Source organism: Macaca mulatta, chromosome 16 (assembly GCF_049350105.2).
Source record: "Macaca mulatta isolate MMU2019108-1 chromosome 16, T2T-MMU8v2.0, whole genome shotgun sequence".
Taxonomy (NCBI): domain Eukaryota; kingdom Metazoa; phylum Chordata; class Mammalia; order Primates; family Cercopithecidae; genus Macaca; species Macaca mulatta.
Window position 1 is genome coordinate 49,103,328 of NC_133421.1, and position 25,009 is coordinate 49,128,336.

Sequence of the window (25,009 nt, forward strand, 5' to 3'; positions counted from 1 at the left end):
ATAGTTTGGTGAAGTCACATAAGCTCCTCTTTCTTTTTTTTTTTTTTTTAAGCTTACTCTGAACCTTGTACAGTGCTTGACACATATCATAGTGGACACTAACCAATATTTGAGGTATGTGCGAGTTAACTGAAATAACAAATGTGAGAGGGCTTTGTAAATAGCAGAGCACTGCTTCAACAAAAGATCTCTGTTGCCAAGCGTGTGTATTTTGTCCTTTGCAAACAGCCTGCACTAAGTGAGCATCTTCTCCTCGCTTGAAACTGACACTTTCCCCTGTAATGGGACTCAAAGGGCCAGCTCATCTGATGGGGTATCCCTGGGCTGGTCAGATGAATGATAGCTGTGCTGTCAACGTGGACAAGATGTGCAGTTTCCTAAGAGCCCAGAGATGACCTCACCCTCCAAGGGCTTGGCCTCTTCACCCCAGTGCCTGCTGAAACACACCTGCAGCCTTGCCGTCACCCTGGGACAGGCAGATTCCAGGAGCACCTTTGCCGTCCTCAGCAAAGAGGCTGCGAGGGGTGGAAGGGAAAGAGACAGCGGGTTTGACAGAGCCTCTGATAGGACTTCTTCTGGCAGGATAAGCAGGGCCACCGATGGCATCCTCTGTATGACGTCTCAGGATGGCAGAAATGATCAGGTGCTTCTTTGCTGACCACTTCTTGTATCTCCCATCTTCTCTACTCGACTTCCCAGCTGTGCCCATGCTAAGAGAGAATAGACCTACTATCAATTTTTTTTCCTCCCATGTGCCATCCCGTATACAGGGTGACTCATCGTCATCACCACCAAACTCCAAGCAGTGGGAAGGATTTTTAAATACCATTGGTTGAAGGTGACAGGAGTTCTCAAAATGGTAGGAAAGATAGAAGTGGTTTACACATATAACGGTTCTTGACCAGGCACCGTGGCTCATGCCTGTAATCCCAGCACTTTGGGAGGCCAAGGTGGGTGGATCACTTGAGCACAGGAGTTTGAGACCAGCCTGGGCAATGTGACGAAACCCCATCCTGACAAAAAATTAGCTGGGCATGGTGGTGCGCACCTGTAGTCCCAGCTACTCAGGAGGCTGAGGTGGTAGGATCATTTCAACCAGGAGGTTGTGGCTGCAGTGAGCTGTGATTGCGCCACTGCACTTCAGTCTGGGCTGAAGAGTGAGACCCTGTCTCAAAAAAAAAAAAAAAAAAAAAAAACAGTTCTCCACTGCAGGTGCTGCTGAGGGAAACAATGTGTGAGCTGATAGAATGAGCTCCAAGTGAAGAATTAGAAACCCTTGTTCCAGATCTGTTGCTCAGAGACTTTGAACATGTCACTTAACTTCTCAGAGCTTCCAGTTTCACCACCATAAATGGGGAATAGTACCTCTGTGACCTCTCAGGATCATTGTGATAGTCAAAATTTATGATGATGCCTCAAGTGGTATAAAGGCGTACATATCTGTCATTAAGAACATGTACGTGAACACACCTATTACGTACAGAACACTCACCGTGTGTCAGGTCTTTTACATTTATCTACTGCAGTCCTCACAACAGTCCTATGTGGTTGTATTGTTTTTCCGGTTTTATGGATGAGGAATCAGAGACGCATGCCTGGAATCATACAGCTCACATGCGTTAGTCTTTTCTGAAGTCCAGGCCTATTTCCATCCTCCACTATGACACTAGCTCATAATTCTTTTCTCCTGTGTACTGTTACTTTATCCCTTAAAATATTACATACCCCTCTGGCCTTTACCATCTCTTATGGACTGGGCCCACTCTCTTACCCTAACCTTTCTTGCTATAACATTGATTGATTGACTGATTGACTGACTGACAGAGTCTCACTCTGTCACCCAGGCTGGAGTGCAGTGACTCAATCTCAGTTCACTGCAACCTCTGCCTCCCAGGTTCAAATTATTCTCCTGCCTCAGCCTCCCAAGTATCTGGGATTGCAGGTGCACGCCGCCATGCCCAGCCAATTTTTGTATTTTTATTCAAGATAGCATTTCACCGTGTTGCCCAGGCTGGTCTCGAGCTCTTGGCCTCAGTGATCTGCTCACCTCGGCCTCCCAAAGTGCTGGGACTACAGGCGTGAGCCACCATGCCTAGCCCAATTTCTTTTGTTTGTTTTCTTCCTGCTTTGGCTTTTGATATTCCTCTTGGTCCTGCTGTCAGCTCCCCTGCCTTGGTCTCTGAACACAGTATATGCAAACATTAACTGAACTCCTTTCTAGAGATAGACCTTCTACTCTTGTTAAGTGAGAAAACAAATGGTCATTCTCTTCCCAATTTTCCAGGCTCTGAAACATCTCTGTCCATAAGAAAGCTGAGTGTATAGCAGCCAGGTGCAGTGGCTCACACCTGGAATCCCAGCCCTTTGGGAGGCCACAACAGGTGCATTGTTTGAGGTCAGAAGTTCAAGACCAGCCTGGCCAACATGGTGAAATCCCGTCTCTACTGAAAACACAAAAATTAGCCAGGCATGGTGGCACGTGCTTATAGTCCCAGCTACTCGGGAGGCTGAGACACGAGAATTGTCTGGACCTGGGAGGCAGAGGTTGCAGTGAGCTGAGATCGCACTGCTGCGCTCCAGCCTGGGTGACAGAGTAAGACTGTCTCAAAAAAAAAAAAAAAAAAAAAGCTGAGCGAACAGGGAGGAGGAGGGCCACATTTTCTTGTTATGATTAAGTCCCCGTGTCGCATGCAGGCCCTTCAGAAAAATGATGATGCTGTAGCACTGTAGCACTAGATCTTGTCAAATAAGGTCTAGTGGGGGAAGTGCTGGAAGTGGGGACTTTGCTTAATCTCTTCACTCTCGTGAGACAGGCAAAGGGTTATTCATTCTAGTTTAGAGATGGAAAAGGAGCTACCAGGACTGGCCACGCATCACGCAGTGAGTAGGCAGCAGAATCAGGAGCTTAGTGGATGTCAGCAGCCCTGTGTGTCCCTGGGGAGCTAGGCACCTGGGAGTTGTTGCCAAGGGTGGTCGAGTGTTGGCTCTGAGATTGGCACTACCAGTGCACAGTTCTAGCACAATTCAGGCCTTGGGAGAATCATCTGACACCCAGCCCCACACCCCCAATTTCCAGAGGCTAGCTTACCAGATCTACAGCCTGACCCTACTTGGTGGAGAGAGGTGGCATAGGGAGCTCCCCATTCGCAAGTCCTACCTGACAAGCTGATCCCAAGCAACCCACTCCCAAGGTGGGCCTCTTCTTGGGGAGACGCCCTTATAGATGCTGCCCATTCTCGCAGTGCCAGGAATCTTCCCTACAATGAGGTACGAGATAAATCAAAGCCAAACTTGGCTGATGAAATTCAGGAGCCAGTAGTGACCCTTGCCACACATATAAATCGCAGTAGGCTGGCCAAGGGCCTTTGTCTGGCCAGGAGAGTTCAGGATTATCTGGTCCTCTTTGCTGATATATGGAGTCACCGGCTGTCGGAGTGTTTACGAACGGTTATCACCTCAATGCTGTGGCCATTATCAGAGGCAGGGCCGCCTGCCGAGGCTGGGGCTCGCACCCTCTCTATTACCACCTGTCATTGGCAGGGAGTGTGTGCTGACACTGTCCAGTCCTGACTGCCTGGGGAAGATAGTTTCTGACGGCTGATCAAAGAGGAGAAGCAAGGCCTGATAAAGAGTGTGTGTTTCGTGTACTTTTAACTTTGGGAAACGTTGGCATTTGCATTTTTTCCCCATCTTCCTGGTGCTGGCAGGAACCAAGCCCAATAAATGCGGTGGATTCAGTTACCTAATCACTGGGGAAATGGTATGTGCTTAAAGCAACAGAGCATGACTATAATCTCCTTCCAAGAGAGAGTGGATGAAATAAGCTTTCACAGAAGACTTGCTGTATAATAAAGTAGAATAATTCAAATTCGGACTTTGAAGTGATCTCGCATGTAAAATCTAATCTTAGCGTTCAGCAGAACACCACAGACTTTTTGGAATTGGGGAGCAGCTTCGGCTTAAGGACAGATCCTTGCCGAAGATGCTATCACCCACCTCTTTGCTGGTATCCCCCAAAATAATTCCCTGGTTGTTCATATGCCCTTGAGTAGCTGGGAGACCAGGTGGCGAAGTAGAACGTGTTCTCAACTGAGGCATCAGGAGAGTGAGTTCCTGGACCTCGTCTGCCACAGACTTGCTGTTCCATCTTGGGCCATAAATTCTCTGAAATGTAAAATGAGGAGGTTGGTTATAGGTTATAGAATGTAATGGTTAAGAAAGCTTTAAAACCATTAGGCTATATAACCCCTTCTTTAAATGAAAATTTATTTGTTTATTTGTCTATAGAGACAGGGTCTCACTCTGTTGCCCAGGCTGGTCTCAAACTCCTGGCCTCAAGCAATCTTCCCGTGTTGGCCTCTCAAAGTGTTGGGATTGCAGGTGTAAGGCACCACTCCCCGCCCTAAATGAAATTTTAGGTGGAGTCCCATTGTATCAAAAAGAGGAAAGTAGGGATCCGTTTGGGTTGAACGTGGGAAGGGGATTGCCTTCCCTGTCCCAGTTCTTAAGGCGGTCCCTGAAGACCAGGGGAACTCTGTAGCTCCTCAGAAACAGTCTTAAAACCACTGGCCTCAGTGTCACAGAAGTCACTCCAGAGGTCTGCACTCTCTGGGCGGGGTGAGCTGTTTCTCCTGCGCTCCACAGTCGGTTTCCCAGCGTGCTTCCATCCTGCTCCTGCTTCCTGCAGGAAGGCTAAAATGGACCGTGGGTATGGAGAGGAGCGGGTGGGAGGTAGACAAGAACGGCCTGCTCCCTGAAGGTGTGGACTCAACGTCAGATGTCCCGTGTGTGCCACAGGTACCTTTGACCGGAGCGTGACCCTGCTGGAGGTGTGCGGGAGCTGGCCTGAGGGCTTCGGGCTGCGGCACATGTCCTCCATGGAGCACACCGAGGAGGGCCTCCGGGAGCGACTCGCCGACGCCATGGCTGAGTCACCCAGCCGGGACGTCGTGGGATCCGGAACAGGTAAAGGTGGCATCAGACTTGTAGCTTGACTTGTTCAGGACCAGCACCTGTTGGTGCAGAGCTTCTTTGGAATCGTTTGTGAGCATATGTTTGTGTTTGCTGTTGGTTTATTTAGTGGGCACTCCGGTGGCTCTCCGTTTGAGGAGTTCTGGTGCTGGGAAACCCTGTGTAAAGGGGAGCTCCCAGTGGAACTGCCCCTCCCATGTGGCATACCACATGCAGGACGGCCACGATCAACACCACTGTGCAAGTGGCTCCCAGAAGGACACTTTCCTCCTTTGGGGGTATCCCCAAGTCTTCCAGCAGCGCTCGGGCACTGAGTCCTCAGGCTGCCTGTCTTCAGGCACGCTGGAGACTTAGAGATTGGCGAGTCTCAGTAGCGCCGGCCAACCGCCTGAGCGGAGTAAGCATGAAGCAGTCTGGGCTGGCTTCAGCCCCCACCAGCTTCTCCTCATGCCGCCTTCGGCTTTGCATTCTTGCCTCTGAGCGAGTCCAGCAACTAGGGTCTGGGTGGCTTCCTGCATCCCAGAGCAATCAGAAGACATCCTGAAATGATGACTGAGCCCTGGCCCAGGCAAGCGCGTGTACATGTGTACACACATGCACACACATGCACACACACAACATGCACTCAGGAAAGCCCCCAGTCATCCATCTCCAGTACAGCTGTAATACAGCCTGCCTCTCCTTTCCCAAAACCGTTCTTTGTTCTAGATATCTGTGCTGTTAGTGACTGCCCCAGCCCTGCTTTTGTGCTGGCAGACGCCGCCCCAGCAGGCCTCTTCCCAGCTTTCAGAGGGAACTTTCTATTGGGTGGAGCTGACTCTGGCTGGAGGCCTTTTCTCTCCGGCTTGCCTGAGTCCTCTCAAGACCCTGTCACTCTGCTGTGCACTGCTCCATTCCCGCTCCACATGCCTCCCTGGAAAGAGAACCCCAGTAAGGAGACACTTACAACCCTGGGGCAGGCACTGATCAGGACCAGCGAGATTTAGAGTCAGAGCATTGAGGCATGGCTTGAAATGTCCGACATCATCACACAGTCCCACTTCCCCGCGGCTCCTCCAGATCTTTAGATGTTTAGGTTTATAGTTAGGTGTTTCCCTCGCCCATCCCCATGCCAGTCCCTCTGTTCCTTCACTAAGACCTGTCATCTCCACAGCACTAGCTATGTGGCCTGCCCATGGTGCTCCTGTAATAACTGGCAAATGAACAGGATGGAACTGATGGGTGCAAGGGAGGAAGAGGAGGAGCTTGGCTACATGGGTAGCATGTCATCATGCCATTATTCTCACAGCTGGCCCAAAGATAAGAAGCAGCTCTGCCATTTGCCAGGGCTTGACTTTGCTTCCCCTGGAAGGGGGCCTAAGCGAGGAATGTGGCTCACGGCACAGCCTTTTGCCTGCATCTCTTGGGTCCCTGGCCAGCCTCGGCTCACATAAACCAGATCCTGGTGCCACTGGACTCACTCCCCGGCAGCCTCCCTCTTTCAAGGGCCGGAGGAGCTCCTGGGTGGCTATTCTCTCCCACCGGCTTCTCAGGAGCCCCTTGGGGCATCTCACCGTCACCCGGCAAGAGGATTTGAAGGTGCACTGAGTCACAGCTGTGGAACTTCAGCCTGGCATAGTAACCTGCGCAGCACTGGCAGCGGTGCATCTGCCAGACAGCTGAGGGATTCAGGGGAGGCTTTGTGGCCTTAAGCAGGTTCATGAAATTAAAAAGAATAAAAAAAGAGAAAGAAAGAAAGGTAGAGGAAATTAAAACTGCATGACCCACAGGTCAGAAAATAGGCGACTCCCTTTTTTTTTTTTTTTTTTAAACAGAGGGATTTCATTGTCCTCCCCAAACTGTCACCAAAAGGAATTCAGTTGGTTTTCTCTGACCACATTGGATGTATGTTTTATTTTTAAGAAAAAAAAATTCTTTTTTGTTTTTGTTTGTTTGTTTTGAGACAGAGTCTTGCTCTGTCACCCAGGCTGGAGTACTATGGCGCGATCTCGGCTCACTACAACCTCCACCTCCTGGGTTCAAACAATTCTCCTGCCTCAGCCTCCCTAATAGCTGGGCGCCCACTACCACATCCGGCTAATTTTTGTATGTTTAATAGAGACGGGGTTTCACCATGTTGGCCAGGCTGGTCTTGAACTCCTGACCTCATGATCCTCCTGCCTCAGCCTCCCAGAGTGTTGAAATTACAGGCATGAGCCACCACGCCCAGCCTAAAACTACCCCCATTTTAAAAGCCAGTAAGCGAAGCAGATATTATGGAAGTTACCCAGTTTCCATGGTTGAGAATCACTTTTCATATTTTCCAACTAGAGGTAAAGCATCAGCCTGGTAGTGCAGCCCAGGACTTTGAAAGGGCACCCTGGTACACCCGTGCCCGGGTCACCTTACTGCCCGGAGGTAGCCGGGGAAATACAGTGCAGCATGGGTAAGAATTTCCAGCAAGCCACTCTTTGCCCATAGCAACCTCTCAGTCCCCCTCTTTCTTCCCACAACCCTACTTCTCTAGGTGGCTCACAGGACAAACGAGGTATCAGCAAGTGTTTGCCTCTGATAGGTCCTCTGATGCACCAGAGCTAAGTCAGTTCCCTTAATGCTTTCCAGCAAGCATCACATGTGACACAGCAATTGGGACCGATGGCCTCTTTATCAAAGTATGAATGAAGCACAGAGACCAACTGAAAACTTGCTCTCATGATCCCTGATGCGGAAGCCTATTCTACAGCACACCTCACTGTTATATAGGTGTAGCCAGCCTTGATTTGTGGATTTCTGTAATGTAAAAACTCCTATTATGGCCAATTTCAACCTGTCACATGGTGTCAGCCAGCTAACAGAGGTTCTGGAGATGTAACAGTCTGTGCGCTCCAGCACCTGGCTAGTAAGCTGTACCCTAGGGCAGGTCACCTCCCCCCAAAGTAAAGCAAAACCTTTTCAAACCTCACTATTCAGAGTAGTCTGGGGGTTGAGGGTTAGCTTTGGTCAAAGGATACACAGTTTCAGTTAGATGAGAAGAATAAGTTCAAGAGATGTATTGTCCAGCATAGTGACTCTAGTTAATAACAATGAATTCCTGAAAGTCACTCAGAGAGTAGATCTGAAGTGTTCTCCACACACAAAATATTAAGTATGTGAGGTAATGCATGTTAATTAGCTCGATTTAGCCATTCCAAATGTATACATATTTCAAAACGCCAAGTTGTATATGATAAATATATATAATTTTTATTTGTCAATTAAGAAAAAATTTTTTTTAAAGCGTGGTCTTCAGACCCACAACAGCATCAGTAGCCAGGCGCTGGTGAGAAATGCAGAGCCTCAGGCCCCGCCCAGCCCTGCTCAGCCAAGGTCTACATTTCAGCAGGATCCCTGTGCATGCTGAAGTTTGAGAAGGTCAATTTTAAATTATGGTTAACTTATAAGACAGATGACAGTTCTTTGGTCTGTGATGGATGCTGACCAAATAGTTGAATTCAATCACCTATGTGATTTGCAAGTTCAGCTCTAAGATAACTGGCTGAATTGCATTCTTGCTAATATTCTTCTGCCCCTTGACCCCCTCACCCTTCCATCTTTCCATTTGGCAAACTCCAATTCGAGCTCAATCCAACTCTGGGTTGAAGAGTTGGATTCCTTACACCTGGGTTCCTGAAGAAAGAGCACATATTATTCCAATTGGTGCCTCTACCGATCCATGGTCTCTCCACTGGAGCCTGCTCTGTATTTTCCTCATGGCCCCCGCCCCCATTCTCAGTTTGCATTCATCTTTTGCAGCAGAAGCCAGTGCCTAGCGCAGTGTCTGCGATAGAGACGCGGAGACGATGAATTCTTACTCAGCCTCTGGCTGCTTCTCAGTCCTTTTCTTCTGTTGTCCTTAGGTTTATTTCTCAAGGCCTTGTCTTGGCCCTGGTCTCTTCTCCCTTAGTACCTGGCAATCTCTGCTTCCATGTCTCCAATTACATCCATAAACTGATGATTTCCAAATAGTTTCCAAGTTGGCTTTCTCTCCTGATCTCCAGAACCATCTGTTCAGCTACCTACTGACATATCCACATGTCTACAAACTGAATTCCTCTCTTCAGGCCCTTTCCTTCTGTCGAGTTCCCCCATCCTAGTGTCCAAAGCCCTTTGAGACCAGCCACTGCCCTCGCTCCAGAATCATCTCTTGCTGCCCTGGGCCAGCTCCAGCCAAGCTAAAATCCCAGAGGGTCCCTGAGCACACGCAGTCTCTTGCCTGCCAGGCTTCTGTGCATACTTTTCCTTTCGCCTGGAATGCTGTGTCTCAAAGCCCCCTCCTCTCTCTGTGACCCCCCTCAAAATAACTTGACTAATTCCTGCTCAGCAGACATTCCTTTCAATATTGCCTTTTCTAGAAAAATAGAATTTTTAAAGTAAGCAAAACATTGACTTATTCCAACTGTTTTGTGTCTAGGTAAAGATATAACTTAATACCAGTAAAAAAGCTTTTTAAATAAACACCTGTGTACATATTAAGTACATTTTCTCTTTCGACTTTAACTCTTTCAATAACTGTAGCTGCACCTTGTCTTTCTTTTTAGTGCTCTCACACATCTGATATAAAAAGCCCAGGCCTTATGCATGGGTCCAGATCCCTGTGTAAAGTTTTTGTTTTGTTTTGTTTTGTTTTCTGAGACAGAGTCTCGCTCTGTTGCCCAGGCTGGAGTACAGTGGTGTGGTCTCGGCTCACTGCAACCTCCATCTCTGGGTTCAAGCGAGTCTTCTGCCTTAGCTGCCCGAGTAACTGGGACTCAGGTACCTGCCACCATGCCTGGCTAATTTTTGTATTTTTTAATAGAGACAGGGTTTCACCATGTTAGCCAGGCTGGTCTCGAACTCCTGGCATCAAGTGATCTGCCCACCTCAGCCTTCCAAAGTGCTGGGATTACAGGCATGAACCATGATGCCTGGCCCCTGTTTAAAGTATTCTTGATGCATCTCTGTTGCAGGAAGTATCTGTTTGCTGCTGTTAACTTTTTTTTTTTTTTTTTTTTTTTTTGCTCTGTCACCCAGACTGGAGCGCAGTGGCACGATCTCGGCTCACTGCAACCTCCACCTCATGGGTTCAAGCGATTCTCATGCCTCAGCCTCCTCTCCTGGGGCCTTTTCCTGAGTGGCTAGGACTACAGGCGTGTGCCATCACGCCCAGCTAATTTTTGTATTTTTGGTAGAGATGGGGTTTCACCATGTTGGCCAGGCTGGTCTCAAACTCCTGGCCTCAGGTGACCCGCCTCAGCCTCCCAAAGTGCTGGGATTACAGGCGTGAACCATGGTGCCCGGCCCCTGTTTAAAGTATTCTTGATACATCTCTGTTGCAGGAGTAGGAGTATCTGAGTATCTGTTTGCTGCTATTAACTTCTTCTTTTTTCTTTTTTTTTCTCGTTCTGTCACCCAGGCTGGAGTGCAGTGGCATGATCTGGGCTCTCTGCAACCTCTGCCTCCAGGGTTCAAGCAATTCTTATGCCTCAGCCTCCCAAGTGGCTAGGACTACAGGCGTATGCCACCACATCTGGCTAATTTTTGTATTTTTAGTAGAGACAGGGTTTCACCATGTTGGCCAGGCTGGTCTTGAACTCCTGACCTCAAGTGATCTGCCTGCCTTGGCTTCCCAAAGTGTTGGGCTTACAGGCATGAGCCACTGCGCCCGGCCTGCCGTTGACTCTTAAGTGCTCACAGAGTCAGCTCTCAGGGTCCGGGAGACTGTCTGTTCCCGGTGACGGTTCCTTCCTGCAGCCCCGGGCTCACTGATTCTTCTTTACAGTGACAGCATTAAAGAGAGGAAAAGGCTTCATCTTTTCCTGTCTGCCGTCTCTTTAACAGTCTCTGCTTCAGCCAGAAGCAGTTATTCTTGGGGGTCACATAGTGGGCTCAATCTTTGCCTCTTACCCTCTGTCATGTATACATTTTACTCCCTGACCTAGTTCACCCACATCTGTAACCCTTCACAAAACAATATTACAGCCAGTGCATTCCAGTACTTTCTTTTCTTCTATTATTCTAAGAATTATCTTGTACTTTCTATTTTATTTCATTTTTTTAAATGCACTCATTACCCACTAAAGTGATTTCATAATACATTGGTGAATGGCAATCTATGCTTTGAAAGTCAGTGCTCTAGCTTATTCACCTAAATCCTCTGAGTTTTCCCATTTATGTATTAATTACTCTGCAGAAAAGGCTTTAAGATTATTTTCAACTGAAGCTCTTCCAAAGATTTCTGTCAGAAGCTACTTTTTATGTATTGAAAGGGCTGCGCCTTTCTTTTTCTCTTGTTAACATAAAAAGCACACTTTGAACATTAGGCAGTTTTTAAGTGATCACGGGATGGTTTCAGCAAGTTAATAACAAATATTTGTTGATTGCTATGTTTTGCAAAAGATGACCTAAAAGCACTATTCGTGTGTGTGTGTATGTGTGTGTGCGCGCGTACTAACATGTACTAATAAAGTCTTTCATTTTAAGACCATAAAAAAGTAAGCTCTCAACAAATGTGAGATATTTTTACTGGAGTCGATCAGATATGTACCAAATAACTAATCCAAATAACTCAGTGTATTGGACCCCTCTCCTGCCTCTAGAATCAGCTCTTCCAAAGGGCCTTGGAACTTCTGCCTGCGTCAGTACGGAGGGCCGGGGACTTTTTCATTCTAAGGCTACATTTCTAGTAGGTGTCATATTAGACCCATCCCATCCCAGGGTGCCACATGATCAGATGACAGTAATTGCAGGCACCAGTGCCATGAATTATCTTTTTTCTTTTTTCTTTTCTTTTCTTTTTTTTTTTTTTTTTTTTTTTTTGAGACCAAGTCTCACTCTGTCACCCAGACTAGAGGGCAATGGCACAATCTCGGCCCACTGCAGCCTCCACCTCCCATGTTCCAGTGATTCTCCTGCCTCAGCCTCCTGGGTAGCATGGATTACAGGCATGCGCCACCACGCCTAGCTAATTTTTGTATTTTTAGTAGAGATGGGGTTTCACCATGTTGGCCAGGCTGATCTCAAACTCCTGACCTCAGGTGATCCACCCACCTCTGCCTCCCAAAGTTCTGGGATTACATGTGTGAGCCACCACACTAGGCCAATTATCTTGTCTTTTAGCCGTCCCTACTCTCTGGTCAGTCCCATTTTAAAAGCAGATACTTGATTTATCAGTGTTCACTATAGAAAGTAGTTGACCACATTGGACTTGGCAGACATTTCAGAAGACGTGGTGTTGGTTAGAATTTTCTGCATCCCACATATTTTTAAAATCTGCAATTTAGAGAGAACTTTACCCAGTCCAGCCCTAGGGGTAGATGGATGCACCCTACTGACCCAACTCATTGCAAGGCCATGGAAATAGGAACTGACAGTGTTGCCCCAGGAAGCTGGAGAAGTGACACACACATGTGTTGTGTGGGCCTCCCAAGTCCCTTTCCCAAACCTGAGATTCTCTGATTCTCAGTGAAAGGTGAGCCTCCTTTATGGGTCCTGGGTTAGCCACCCTGTTCCTGTCCTAAGCAAACCCGGAGGTCGTGTGAGCTGAAGATGCTACCTTCACAGGGCTAGTGTGGCTCATAGCCCCATAGGTCACATTCCCTGCTTCCCTACCACACACAACCACCAAGCTGCTTTGATCTTTCCATAGAATCTTCTCTCCTTTTCCTACAGCCACTCTATCAGGCAAATTGGTATTTACCCCAGATACCCAGGAAGGGTTACAGTCTTTCGGCCTCCTGAAAGTACGAATTGCTCTCCTCTCCAGGATCCCCAGTGCGGCCGCCCATGAGACCCAGTGTTCGTCTTTAATTTTTTCCTCCGAGCCTTACCTCTCCAACTTCCTGGGTCCCCTTCTCAAGACGGGCAAGGGTGATTCATCGGTGCAAGCCATAGCTTCTGGCTTTGTCTGGCTCTCTTGCCAAAGTCTCTAGGCTTCTCAGGGTAATATCCCTGATTGCCCACTGCTCCTAAAATTTCCCCTCTCTCTGCAACACCAAGTTCCTCAGCAAACGCTGTCACCCAAGCAACTTAGCCGGGACCTAGGGCCTTTCCTCTGCCTTATCTAATTGGGCCCTGGAGTTTTCCTCCTTCTATAGCATCTACAGAAGTTCTCTCAGTGTCTTCTCTTAATGACTTCATCAGTGGCCCAATGTGTTCTTTCTGTGGGCGGGGCAGACAGGCTCTGTGGGTATCTGCCAGTTTCTTCCCCAATAGGCTGGAGAAAAATCAGAGACATGTTTCCTATCCTCAAAGAGATGAAAGCCCCAGAGGAGGCCACCATACTGAACGGTGGGTCTGTTTCTCTCTGACTTCTACCCCCAGCTTCCCACTGGGCCTCCCTAGCTGAGCTGGACCAAGTGGAAGTCAGGAGTGCTCCCCTGCCCACAGGGCATGGTCTTTCTAGGATGCAGAGGCAAAGCTAGAACTCCCCAGTACCTAATGCCCTGATTGCTGAGGGTGGGAGAAAGTGTCCCCAGAGGCACAGGGCCACCAAATAGAGGGCCCAGTCCCAGCAGCAGGTCACAAGCATCCCTGCTTGGAACAAGAGGGAGCAGCTGCACCAGCGAGACTGTGGGATAGCCGGTGGCCTCAGCAGGGGTGGCGGTGTTGGTGTTGCTATTTGTGTCTCGATTCAGTGTTGGATTGCCTATTCCTAGCTATTTTCCACTGGCAGAAGAGGCCAAATCTGAGAGTCCTTTCAGTTCCCAGCACCAAGCTCCCGCTATTGGGAAGAATGTGTGTGTGGGCGGGGGGGGGGTTTGTTTCCCCCTTTTTGTTGGGATTTGAAGCCCTCATCAAGAAATGGGGGAAGCCTGTGACCCTGGGCAAGTGCCTTTTCCTCTCTGGGCCAGTTTCTCCCTCTGTGACACAGTGTCAGGAGGAGGAGCTAGTAAATGTAGTAATTGTTGGCCTCCTATAACTCTGATGTCCTGGCTGCTGTAGGGAGCACTGGGTCTCTCTCATTTACTCCTCTCCATGGTAGCAGTGGCCACACCTCCCATGGGACTTGTACACCTCAGACTCTGCCTGCCACATAAATGTCCTCTAATTGTCAGAGCACTGCCAGGTAGACCTTCCCCTCTCCAGTTTACAAAGGAAGAAATGAAAGATTTGAAGTGAGATTACAACTAAAAGATGTGGGATTAAAATAAGATGTCTGGGAAGAGGTTCCAGTTATTAAGATCCTGCTGGTCTCACCTGGTCTGAAGAGTTAGAGTTTTATCAGTTATTCTCACCTTTTATTCAGAATAAGCAAGGATCCAGCAGAGGAAGGGGACTGTCACTGGCAGGCCCTGCCTTGACTGCTGTCTCACTTCCCTGCTCAGAAAGTGCCCAGGCCTGCACATTACCACCCAGGCTCCTTGCCGTCGTGTTTCTGGTCTCTTGCAGGCCTTCCCCACCTTCCCCTCCAGCCTGACCTCCCACCTCCCCTTCTGCAGCAACCTCTGCATATTTCACCTCCTCCACCTTCATGCAAACATAGGATCCCAGCATCCCCAGCACGCACCCTGTTCCCCTGGCCCTGGTGCATGTTAGTCAACCCTCAGGAGACCGCTACCCTCCCATCCTGCCCAGTCGTCATCTTAGGCCAAGCTCAAATCTCACCTCCTCTGTGTTGCTTTCCCTGACCGTGAAGCCAAATGTGTGCAACTCTCTCTGTCTCTGAATTTCTGCACCACCTACTCGCTGGATACTTGGACCTGGGCAGAGAGTGTATGCCGCCTTTTCCATTAACTTGCTCACCAGTTCCCTTTGTTCTGCCATTGGAAAAGGTCCAGCCCTGGTGGTCCCTTCAGCCCCTCCCTCACCCATACTCCCACGAGTGTCTTGACCCACTACTGGTTCTTTGAACCGAGTCTGAATCATCTTTGTTATCCCCAACCACCAGCCTTCTCCCTGCCCAGCAACCAGCACTGGAAGGAGAGCCAGGCTGAGGCTCAGTTAATGTTTGTTGAGTGACTGGATGGGTTTCTGTGGCCCCTGAGAGGTAAATGAAAGCCAGTCAAAGCAATGGGAATCATTATTGATTAAAAGTCACACTTGTTAGTTTCCGGCCAGGTCTCAAATCTGATTCTGGGTTGATCATTTTCCCCACACCACCTTTGTCACTAAGGCTACTGGAGGCCCCACCAGGGGCAGAGCTGTAATGGGAGTTTGGGCTGAGACTGTCCTCTGCATATTTCTTAGTTGTCTAAAGTCACCTTTCAACTCTTTCACCAAGGCACAGTGATTCCTGTCAACAAGGAGGAAGTGCCAGTGTGACCTCTGTGACCCTTCAGAGTCCCCTCTCCAGGTGCTGCCCCAACATGAAAGCAGGAATTACTGTGGAAAGGCACAGGCTTGGACTGAGGGGCTGGGGGAGGGCTGTTGGACCCCCAGATCATGGGCTTTCCTCTGGAAGCATTAACAGAGGTAAATGGTTAACAAAAGGGAGGATTTCTCCCTGTTCCTCCTCCTCTGCCACAGTATTGACTTTTAACCACTGACCTTTCTGTGAGGTGTGAGATTCTGAACAAAGTTGAACGTGGTCATGGATGGTTAAATTCCCACCTTTCCCTTCGGCCCCTGCCTCTGCCCTCTGCCTTCTCGAAACATGGCCCGAGATGTGGAGGCCACCCCCTGGATGTGGTGGCCGCTAAGAGAAGGAGACACACTTGCTCACAGAAAATGAAAGTTGGCCATGACCCTCTGACCCTTTAGGAATCCAGAGCTTGGCTCCTAGAAGCCACTGAGCACTGTAGTAAGAAGGCCAAGCCAAGCCAATCTGATTGAACTTAACAGAGAAGTGAAGTTCCCTAGCAGAAGAAGGCATTTTGGAGCACCCATCCTGGAAACAGCTTCCTAGCCTCGGCCTTCTACTTATTTCTTCCTGCCCACTCCTCCTTCCACCCCACCCCGCCCCCAGGGACCTGCCAGCCCACTGCATAAGACATTTTTTAATTTGCTGGCAAAATCCCCCAGCACCGGGCTTCGCAGCCCTCCCCCATTACCCACATATTTTTTTATGGGGTATAGCCCGCTAGCTTGCAGTTCCACCCCTCTGCACCCTTCATTGAGTTTTGGGAGAAGCACCATCCGGTCGTGTCATTTGTTCAGGATGACTTTTCCATTCCGTGCCCACTGTGTTCGTTTTCCTGGAATGTTCCCATCATCTCCTGGCTCCCGTTGGCCAGGGCCAGCATGCCATCTCCATGCTGTTGTGTGTGACGGTTTGGTGCTGACCCAAGGGGTGGGCTGGAGGAGTATGAGCCTGGGCTGGGTCCTTGGAAAGCCTGGAGTTTCTTGGTTTCATGCATTATCCATCCCCGACCACTGAGAGCTGAATAGGAGCATGCAGTTAGCACCCTTGAGCTGGTCTTTGTGACCTTTCCCTAAGCAGCCCAATCACACACTGCCATGCAGCTTTGAAGTTCAGACCTGGTTTCCAAATCCACAGAAGCTGAGAGGAGAAAGAAAATCTGAGTGGTTACCCAAGATGCCGGCTTTGTCTCTACATCCTTCCCTACCTCAGCCCTGTGCGGCAGGCAGGAGTGTAGGAACTCAGGCAGCTGGACTGGGGAGGAGGGAGAGAAGGAAGGATGATACCAGTTTAGGCTAGTGAGAAATGTGTAAAACCCTAGATGTGCTGTGCCTGGGAACAGACCATGAACACCCCCACGAAGCTCTCAGTGGTCAAACCAGATTTGGGTATCGACTCACTTTGATCTCAGCTCTTCCTGCTCTCTTAAAGGTCCAGTTTGTGATCCTCTTTAAAGGAATATTTTATTTTCAATACAGACACAGCCCTTGATGTAGCAGTAAAAACCTTCCCCCCCGAGAGACACGTGGCTGTGAAGTGTTTTGGTATGTAACATCCTATCTTTGCCTATGTGGAAGGGGTTATCCCATTGCTTCTTTTGTCCCTCAAGAGGGTGCTCTCCCTAAGCCCTCGTGCCCAGGCCCAGGCCCAGGAGCACTCTAGGGAGGGCAGGGGTCAATTCAGATGGGAGATCCCTTCTGGCAGGGGACTGGTTTGGGATGGGGAGCGGCTGTCATCCTTCACCCAACAAGAGTTTCTTTGAGAACGCTACTCCCTGCCCCCCACTTTGAAGATGGAAGTCAAATTTTCGGACTCTGCTGTGCAGAGCAGAGAGGTCACTAGGCTCTAATGCATTTACCATTGACTGCCCCTCTTGTAGTGCGTCTATTAGTGAGTAATTTGATTTGTACCTATTCATTTGCAGTCCCTGCAGGAGCCTGGAGCTGGCCCCTAGTATAATTGGTGCTGTCTCTATTTTTACATCATTAGATTAGCCCCGACTCCTGGCCACTTGTTGTCTGCGCTTGTCTGTCCATTTATACAACCTAATGTAACACAAAATTCATTACTGATCACATTACTTTCAACTCTGAAGCCAGCCTTGTGATAAACATTTGGTTAACCCCTTCCTACCCACGGGAGGGCTGACAGAACAAATGCACTTCCACCCGACAGGCAAATCAATATCTTAATACACCAAAGTGGAATTGCATTTCTAGATTTGTTATTCCTCCTGGAGGAGCAAATGGAAAGGCTCGCCTGAGCCAGCTGAATTGAATAATGAATAGAGCCCCGGCACCAGCAGCCAGTCTGCGAGCACAGCACAAAGGCAGACCGGCATCAGCCCGGCCTTTTCCATCTGGACGGGCGGCGGCACCACCACAATTAGCTGAGACCGTGATCCTTTCCCAGCCACGGCGTGTGGGCTTGAGACACAGGCTGGGACCCCAAAGAGGGCAACAGAGGCCATGCCCCAACACCATTCCTTTAGCTAGGCTTGCCTAGAACACTAGATCAAGAACTGGGTTAGTTAACTTCAAACCTGGTTCACTGATGTCAAGGCTACCAGACGCTAAATGCCACCGAGAAGTTAAATCGATTACTAAACTCAGGTTTACCATCTGGAAACAAACCTAAAAAGCTCTATCTCTTTAGAGCCAGGTCAGTGCATTGGGATTGGTTGGTTCACACCAACTTGTATGTGTGTGCCTGTGCCCAGGGCCAGCATTCTTCGGCACGCAGATGCCATGTGTGCCTGTACATGGTTCTGGTTCTCTGGTAGGGTTGCTGTGAGCAACATGTGGGACTCCAACACGGGAGCTGGCCAGGGGTCTTAAAGGGACCTCAACCTCAGCACAGTATTATTAATCTAGAAAATTCTCTCCTACCCCCAGCCTAGTCATCCTCTCCCCAACCCCCATTGGTCTCTGGGTAGCAGCCACAGCCCCAATAAGTCATTAACTTTCAGGACAGCTTGTTTCAAAGTGAAAAATACTCCCACTTATTAAGAAACTCTCATAAAGCCTGGGGCCGGGCACGGTGTGGCTCACTCTTGTAATCTCAGGACTTTGGGAGGCTGAGGAGGGTGGATCACCTAGGTCAGGAGTTTGAGACCAGCCTGGCCAACATGGTGAAACCCCATCTCTACTAAAAATACAAAAATTAGCCAGACGTGGTGGCACATGCCTGTAATCCCAGCTACTCAGGAGGCTGAGGCAGGAGAATCAGCTTTTGTTATTTGGCTTTTTTTTTTTTTTCGGAGACAGAGTTTCACTCTTATTGCCCAGGTTGGAGTGCAACGGCACAACCTCAGCTCACCGCAACATCTGCCTCCCAGGTTCAAGGGATTCTCCTGCCTCAGCCTCCCCAGTAGCTGAGATTACAGTCACCCGCCACCATGCCCGGCTAATTTTTTGCATTTTTTGTAGAGACGGGGGTTTTACCACGTTGGTCAGGCTGGTCTCGAACTCCTGACCTCAGGTGATACACCTGCCTCAGCCTCCCAAAGTGTTGAGATTACAGGCCTGAGCCACCGTGCCCGGCCAGGAGAATTGTTTGAACCCAGAAGGTGGAGGTTGCAGTAAGCTGAGATCGCAACACTGCACTCCAGCCTGTGTGAAAGAGTAAGACCCTGTCTCAAAAAAAAAAAAAAAAAAAAAAAAAAAAAAAAAAGGAGGGAGGAAGGAAGGGAAGGAAAGGAAGGAAAGGAAGGAAAGGAAGGAAGGAAGGAAGGAACTCTCAGAAAGCCTGTACCACAATGATTAGAAAAATTGGCATAGGGGAAGGAGAATGGAACCATTACCATGAAAGTCATAAGTGCCATGAACAGAAGATCCTCCAGTGGGAAGGGAAGCGGGGAAAAGCAGCCCTCTAGGGACCATTCTGCCTGGATTTGGATATGGGGAAGTTCTGGGCAGGAGGCCGAGGGGCAGAGGCACTGAAGCCTGAAACAGGACACCCCCTCTCACAGAGGACTGCACCTTGGACCCTGCTGTCCCTGCAGCTGTCCAGAGCCCTTCCAGGCCGGAAGTGGCAAACAGTCCTGTGAGACGTGGAGGTCCTGGAGATTCCTGGAGAGGGCCAGGCACCACTCAGGGCCTTGTCTATTAGACGGATTCTTCCACCATCTCTCATACCTCTCCTCCTTCGTGTACAGGGAGGGGGCAGGGAGAGGGGCGCCTCCTTGCAGCAGGCCCAGGGCCTCAAGGTGAGAAGTAAGAGGGGGGGAAGGGCCTCACCCTGTCCTGGGCTGTAGGACCAGGCCCAGCTACCGAGAGCTCCTTGTCCCAAAGACTCCAGAATCGTAACCCTCAAGCACTTCCTGCTGTGAGGAGCTACGAAGCAAGCAGGGGTCCCCTCAGCAGGGTATTATGACAGCACCACATCCCAGCAGTGGAAGGACACTGGAGTTGTCACTGAGGTGAGCCTGGGCACAGTGCTGTCTCCTCGGGTCGGGGAGACCCTTTCAGAAGGAGTCAGGGCACTAACTCCCCACCCCCACCCCCGATGAACCCCCAGCACACTGTCTTGCTCGGCTGCAAGCCCGAAGCTTTGACCTCAGCTGTTAATCCTCTCAGGTGGGTAAATGGAACACAGGGGTGGGGGAGATCTGTGTATCCCATGCTGGCCCCAGCCCCATAAACTCTAGAAAACAGATAAGGGCACAGGCCTTCACCTTTGCAGACTAGGATGGACCAGTGGCAGGGAGGAACGCCCGTCTGCCTGTGGAATGAGAGACTGTGATTTCTTAACCTTGATGGAAAAGGGGAAAGCCACATCTTACCAAACTCTTCCGCTGCGTCGTAGGGAATTTAATTACATTTGGACATTGGAATGAGAAGCAGATGTGGCTCTGGCCTGCTGGCCAGCAGCTCTCAAAGGACAGCCGCTGTCCTGTGGTCTGCAGGGCTCAGTGCTATCTCGTCACGCTGGAGGGTAGCTCGGGGAGACCCCTTCCCAGGAACTAGGGTGGGTCTTCCAAGCTTCAGGGCTGGACTTCAGGACACAGACAGGTCAAGGCCAGCTGCCAGCACCTAGTGCCAAGGACCAGTCTCCAAGCCCTGTCCCCTCTTCATAGCCGGGCAGAGCAGGCCTGTGTGCTGGTGCCTGAGACTCCTCCAGGCCCCTCATTGGCATCCACACAGAGCGGTGGTGTGGCAGCACCTGGATGGGCGTTCTCCATCCCAAGCCCGCCTGCCATGCCCCTCAGCACTGAGTCCACCCTAAGTGGCATCGGCCAAGGCTCTGCCCCCAGGTTGGCACCGAGGAGCTGGAGCTAGGAGGGATATTTCAACCCCCCTCCTGGGGGGCCCTCCGCCTGCTAGAGACAGCGGAGGCAGCAAAGCTTATTTTTTTACCCAGAGGTCTCGCGTGCGTGTCCAGTGCGGGTTCTGCTTCTTAAAGCCCCCCACATGCTTTTCTCATTAGAGCCATACACGCCCAGTGAGGTCACTAGAGCAGACCCTCCCCTCCTGTGCCACAGATGCTGATGCAAATGAGAAGTGAAGTGACTCGCTCAGGTCATTTGGCACATCTGTGACAGAACTGAGGCCAGAGCGAAGTCAGCCTCTTAGCACAGTCCTCCTCCTCCCCGGGCCGTCCACAGGGAGCGGCAGGGCAGGGCTTCTCCCACATCTGGCCGATCCTCGGCATGGCTCCGGCCAGTCCTCAGACACATCCAAACTAGGGACATAGGAGCTGGGTCAGCGCAGCCTTTTCTGTCCCCTCGTATAGCATGTGGTGACCGCATGTACTCTGCCTTGGTCAGGGTTTCAGGTTTCACTAACGTAGTGGGCACTGAGAGGGTCCCCGGATGTGGGGTGCAGTCGAGGTGGTCTGGGTGGGTGATCTTCTCCTTTCAAGCCAAGACCTGGGGAGGCATGGGTAAGGTGGCTTTACTGGGAGTGAGGTGTGGCAGCCTTCTTGGGGGAAATGGCCCCAGTCCCCACCAGGCCAGCACACCCTGTGGCTCAGACCTGCCCATGCCACCACTCTTTAGTCGTTCAAAGGCTGCAAAGGAGAACCCGCGCCGGGCTGGAAGCTCTGCCTGGAGCTCCAGTGCCCTCCCCACGCCACACACAGGCACCGTCAGCCATATAGGAGAGGCGCGGCTGCAGTGAGGGACAGGCCCTCCCAAGTCCTCCTCAGTCCCCAGGGCTCTCTCCTCCCCAACCTTTCCCATCTTCATTCTCCCTTCCCCGGCATTGCAATACACATCTCTCCCAGCTTCTGCCCCTGTCCCTGCTGGCACCTGCCGGTGTCTGGGGCTCTAACCTGTCTCTCAGCCCCGCTCATGGCGTTAAGGCCGCAATGGCTTGCTCTCATGAACGGGGCTTCCGGGGGCCTGAGAAGCTTTCCTCTGTGGGTCCTAGAGGGAAGGGGAATGGCTGGGGGAAGGTGACATGCCCGTGCCCTCCCTGGTTGCTCGGGTGGAAGCGCAGGCACAGAGAGGGCCCGCTGCCTACCTGACTTGCAGTGTCCTCAGCCCTCACCCTAGCTAGGTGTTGGTTGTGACTTTCACCTTCTGGGGCGGTGGACGTCTGGCGGCATCTGAGGTCTCTCATCCTCAGGTCTCCCAGCAAACCCTGCTGAGGCTTTAAAGCACCTGTGCCTGGCCCCAGTGGCCAAGGGCAGCAGTTCCAGGCATCCTGAGTCAAAAGCACCAGAGATTTCCCTTCAGTGTTTGGAGCTGGTGAGGGCTGGATGCAGGATACGCCATGCGGTCCTGCTTCATTCTGTGACAGCATTCTGGATCTCACTACCTGAGGGGTCAGAAACAAAAGCTGGGCAAGGAGGAGAGAAAGCATGTTCCTGGGAGCCTGTGTGTGGAAAGAGACTCCAGCCAGGAAGGAGGCCATGCCTGCCCCCAGGCCCCAGCACTCAGGCAGGAGCTCTCAGGAGCCCAGGCTGTGTTGCGAGGAAGGCACCAGTGCATGAGGTGCCTGGGCCAGGGGTCTGTGCTCAAACTTAGGCATGAAGCCCCCGAGATAACAGCAGGCCAGAGTGAGCCCTGCCTCTCACCTGCTCCCTGGTGCCTGCAGCCCAAGCCAGGGTTCCTGTTAGCAGAAGCAGAGGAGTCTTTTCATCCTCAGCTTCCAGAAGCTGCCCTCCTTCCTTCCTCCAGCATGCCTGGGAAGGGAACAGAAACCCCTGCCAGAGGAGAAAGGGGACTCCCTTCTCAGTCCCTGCTAGCCCAGCCCCCCATCCTCCCAAGCGCTCACTGCTGGTGGGCAAAGAGGACTCCTGGTCTGTGGGCATGGCAGCCTGGCAGCCTGTGAGCTCTGAAGCCTTAGGGAGGAACCTGGTGGGGAGGGGAGCCCCACACTGCTGGGTGAAGCCTGGCGGGGCGGGTGGTGGGGAAGAGGGAAAGCGCAGGGGAGCCAGGAAGCCTGGGAGGTGGGTACACTGAGTGCAGTGGGAAGCAGGGCTGCCTTTAACTGCTGCACTTTTCACCTTCTAAAAAGTGCCCTGGGGGCTGCGGCTGGCTCCATCCCAGAGTGTGGTCTCTGACAAGGCTGTCAGGGGTTTAGAGCCAATCTCAGCCAACTCCGTCTCTGTCTCACAGAGCAGGCCCCCGCCTCCTCAGCCACCCTCTGGAAGAGACAGCAGTTGTTTTCAGGCACAGGACTGGTGTAAGACAAACAGCCCCGAGCCATGTCTGCCTGGACCACCACCTCTCCAGGTGCCAGCGTCAGCACCAGGAAGCTGCCAGCCCTGCTCAGCCCCACACAAGTTGGTCAAGTCTTCCCTCCACTCAGCCTCTCTCTCTCCAAGCCCCATTTTGCATAGCCAGTCCTGTTTGCAGGACATAACGGCCCTGTGTGCAGGCCCCTTGCTGACCAAGTTGATCCCTTGGGGCAGACCCCATGTGGTCCATTTACTGAACTTAGAGCAGTCACGTGACCCGCTGGTCTCCTCTTCACATGTCCCATCAAGGGAAAATGCAGAAAATGCCTGACCTCCTAATGAGAGGACCTCCCCAACTATGTACCTCACTCCCCATTCAGGAACCCCCAGGCAGAAGGGGACTGAAGCTGTTGGTTGCAAACCTCCTCAAAGCCAGGCACTGGGCAAACCGGGCAGCTCGGCTGGCTGCTGTGTGCCGCGAAGCCATCCGCTCCCCTGGGCCACCAGCAAGCCCAGCCCCAGCAAGGGTCTTAACCACAGTCCCTGCTGATGTGGGAGAGCTGAGAGGTGGATGCAGAAGGGAAAAATCGATGCATGTCAACAGGGTTGGAAATTTATTTTCCATCTTGGAAGAGGGTATTTGCAAAGAGACGAGGAGGGAAATGAAAAGCTGTAAACACATATCTGCCATCTTCCTCCCTGGGCCATTTCTTGATTAAAAAGAAAGAATCCTTCCCAAACTCCAGTGGAAGCCAAGCTGATGAGGGCCTGGATGGCAGAGACACCTGCTGGGGAGGGAGGCTGGAGAGGGACCCTGTAGTCCTGTGGATCATCACAATGACTAATCCGATTGCAGCAATAATAGTAACTCACATTTGCTGACTGGAAGCGTTAAGCACTTTGTGATGCACTCTACATGCATTATTTAATTTCATTCTTAGAACCAGGCCATGACACAGACATTGTTAACCTCATGTTCGGGAACCTGAGGCACAACGATTCGAGTAGCTTTCCTAAAGTCTCCCAGGTAGCAGGTGGCCGGGGGCTGTGCCCTTAACCACTTCCCTAAACGCCTCCACCAAGCTGGGCAGACACTGCCCCTCTGCCTTCTCGGGTTCTCCAAGTTGGGGGGATGGACTGGCTGGGGGAAACATCCTCATCCTCCTGCTCACTGCTGGAAGCAGGCAGAGCTGTGGGTGCAGGGTCAGACTGGACCCTAAGGTCTCATCCTACTCCCACCAGGCAGCGTGGGTGGAGAAATGCAGCCAGGGCTCAGTCACAGTGCTCTGCCAGTCCCTTCAGTGGGCAGCATCAATGCTCATGTACAGAGCCGTGGATGCTGCTCCTTTTGTGGTGGCAGAAGTGCCAGAGCTGCCCAAGGCTGAACCAGGGGCCCCAGGCAGCCTGTTCCTAAACACATACAGAGCACTGCCCTCCCTGGCCCCACTCAGGTCCCTGGGCTAGGGCTCAATGCCCCTGCTTCCAGAAGCCAGAGGAGCTTTTCTCAGGGCCTTTGACGTCCAGCTTGGAAGAGACCCAGAGGACACCAAGCCCGCAGCAGGACTTCCTCACTCTTTTGTTTTGTTTTGTTTTTTGAGATGCCAGGCTGGAGTGTAGTGGCACAACCATAGCCCGCTGCAGCCTGGAGCACCTGGGCTCAAGGGATCTTCCTGCCTCCCGAGTAGCTGGGACTACAGGCACATGCTACCACGCCTGGCTAATCTTTTAATTTTTGGACACGGTTTTGCTGTGTTGCCCAAGATGATCTTGAACTCTTGGCTTCAAGTGATCCCCTTGCCTTGGCTTCCCAAAGTGTGGGATTACAGGCGTGAGCCACTGCACCCTGCCTGACTTCACCTCCAACCTGCTGCTGGGCGCCCTGGTTTGGCCTCTCCAGCTTTCCCTGCGTCTCACACAGGCCCTGTGCCCTCCACATTTCACCCCTCCCGGGGAGTCTGCTGCCCATCAACTCACAGCCTGGCAAAGGGACCACAACACTGCACTGTGGGCGGGGGGGCAGGGGCCATGCTGCATGACCCAGCTCAGGAGTAGGGTGAGGTGTGGGCAGCTGTGCCCTTGCCTCCTCACAGACAGAGAGCGACCCCACCCCACGCCATC

The 25,009-nt window shown here is 51.2% G+C and overlaps 1 protein-coding gene, 1 long non-coding RNA gene and 1 other non-coding gene across 15 annotated transcripts in view; 1 reads left to right on the forward strand and 2 right to left on the reverse strand.

The window, feature by feature from the left end:
• BCAS3 (BCAS3 microtubule associated cell migration factor) overlaps positions 1 to 25,009 on the forward strand; it is a 712,862-nt gene that overhangs the window by 682,337 nt on the left and 5,516 nt on the right. For 8 of the 13 annotated variants that reach the window (XR_013406305.1, XM_077970816.1, XM_077970815.1 and 5 more), the window contains one exon: positions 4,798 to 4,965. Coding sequence is in view for 12 of the 13 variants with exons in the window: in XM_077970816.1 (XP_077826942.1) it covers positions 4,798 to 4,965 (168 nt within the window). In the remaining variant the exon portion in view is untranslated. Of the gene's footprint in view, positions 1 to 4,797; positions 4,966 to 16,743; positions 16,810 to 25,009 lie in introns of all 13 variants that reach the window. The other 5 variants (XM_077970813.1, XM_028836234.2, XM_028836232.2 and 2 more) reach the window with 1 other exon arrangement.
• The window catches only part of LOC106994081 (uncharacterized), a 37,170-nt gene continuing 12,190 nt past the window's right edge, over positions 30 to 25,009 (reverse strand). Inside the window, exons 2-3 of the transcript XR_013406334.1 lie at positions 3,997 to 4,164; positions 30 to 710 (exon numbers count right to left, since the gene is read on the reverse strand). This is a non-coding gene — a transcript (uncharacterized LOC106994081). The remainder of the gene's footprint in view (positions 711 to 3,996; positions 4,165 to 25,009) is intronic.
• On the reverse strand, positions 14,969 to 18,935 carry LOC114673112 (uncharacterized). The gene is made up of 2 exons (XR_013406340.1): positions 18,712 to 18,935; positions 14,969 to 18,359 (listed from the first exon to the last, which is right to left on the reverse strand). It is a non-coding gene; the product is annotated as an uncharacterized LOC114673112 (long non-coding RNA).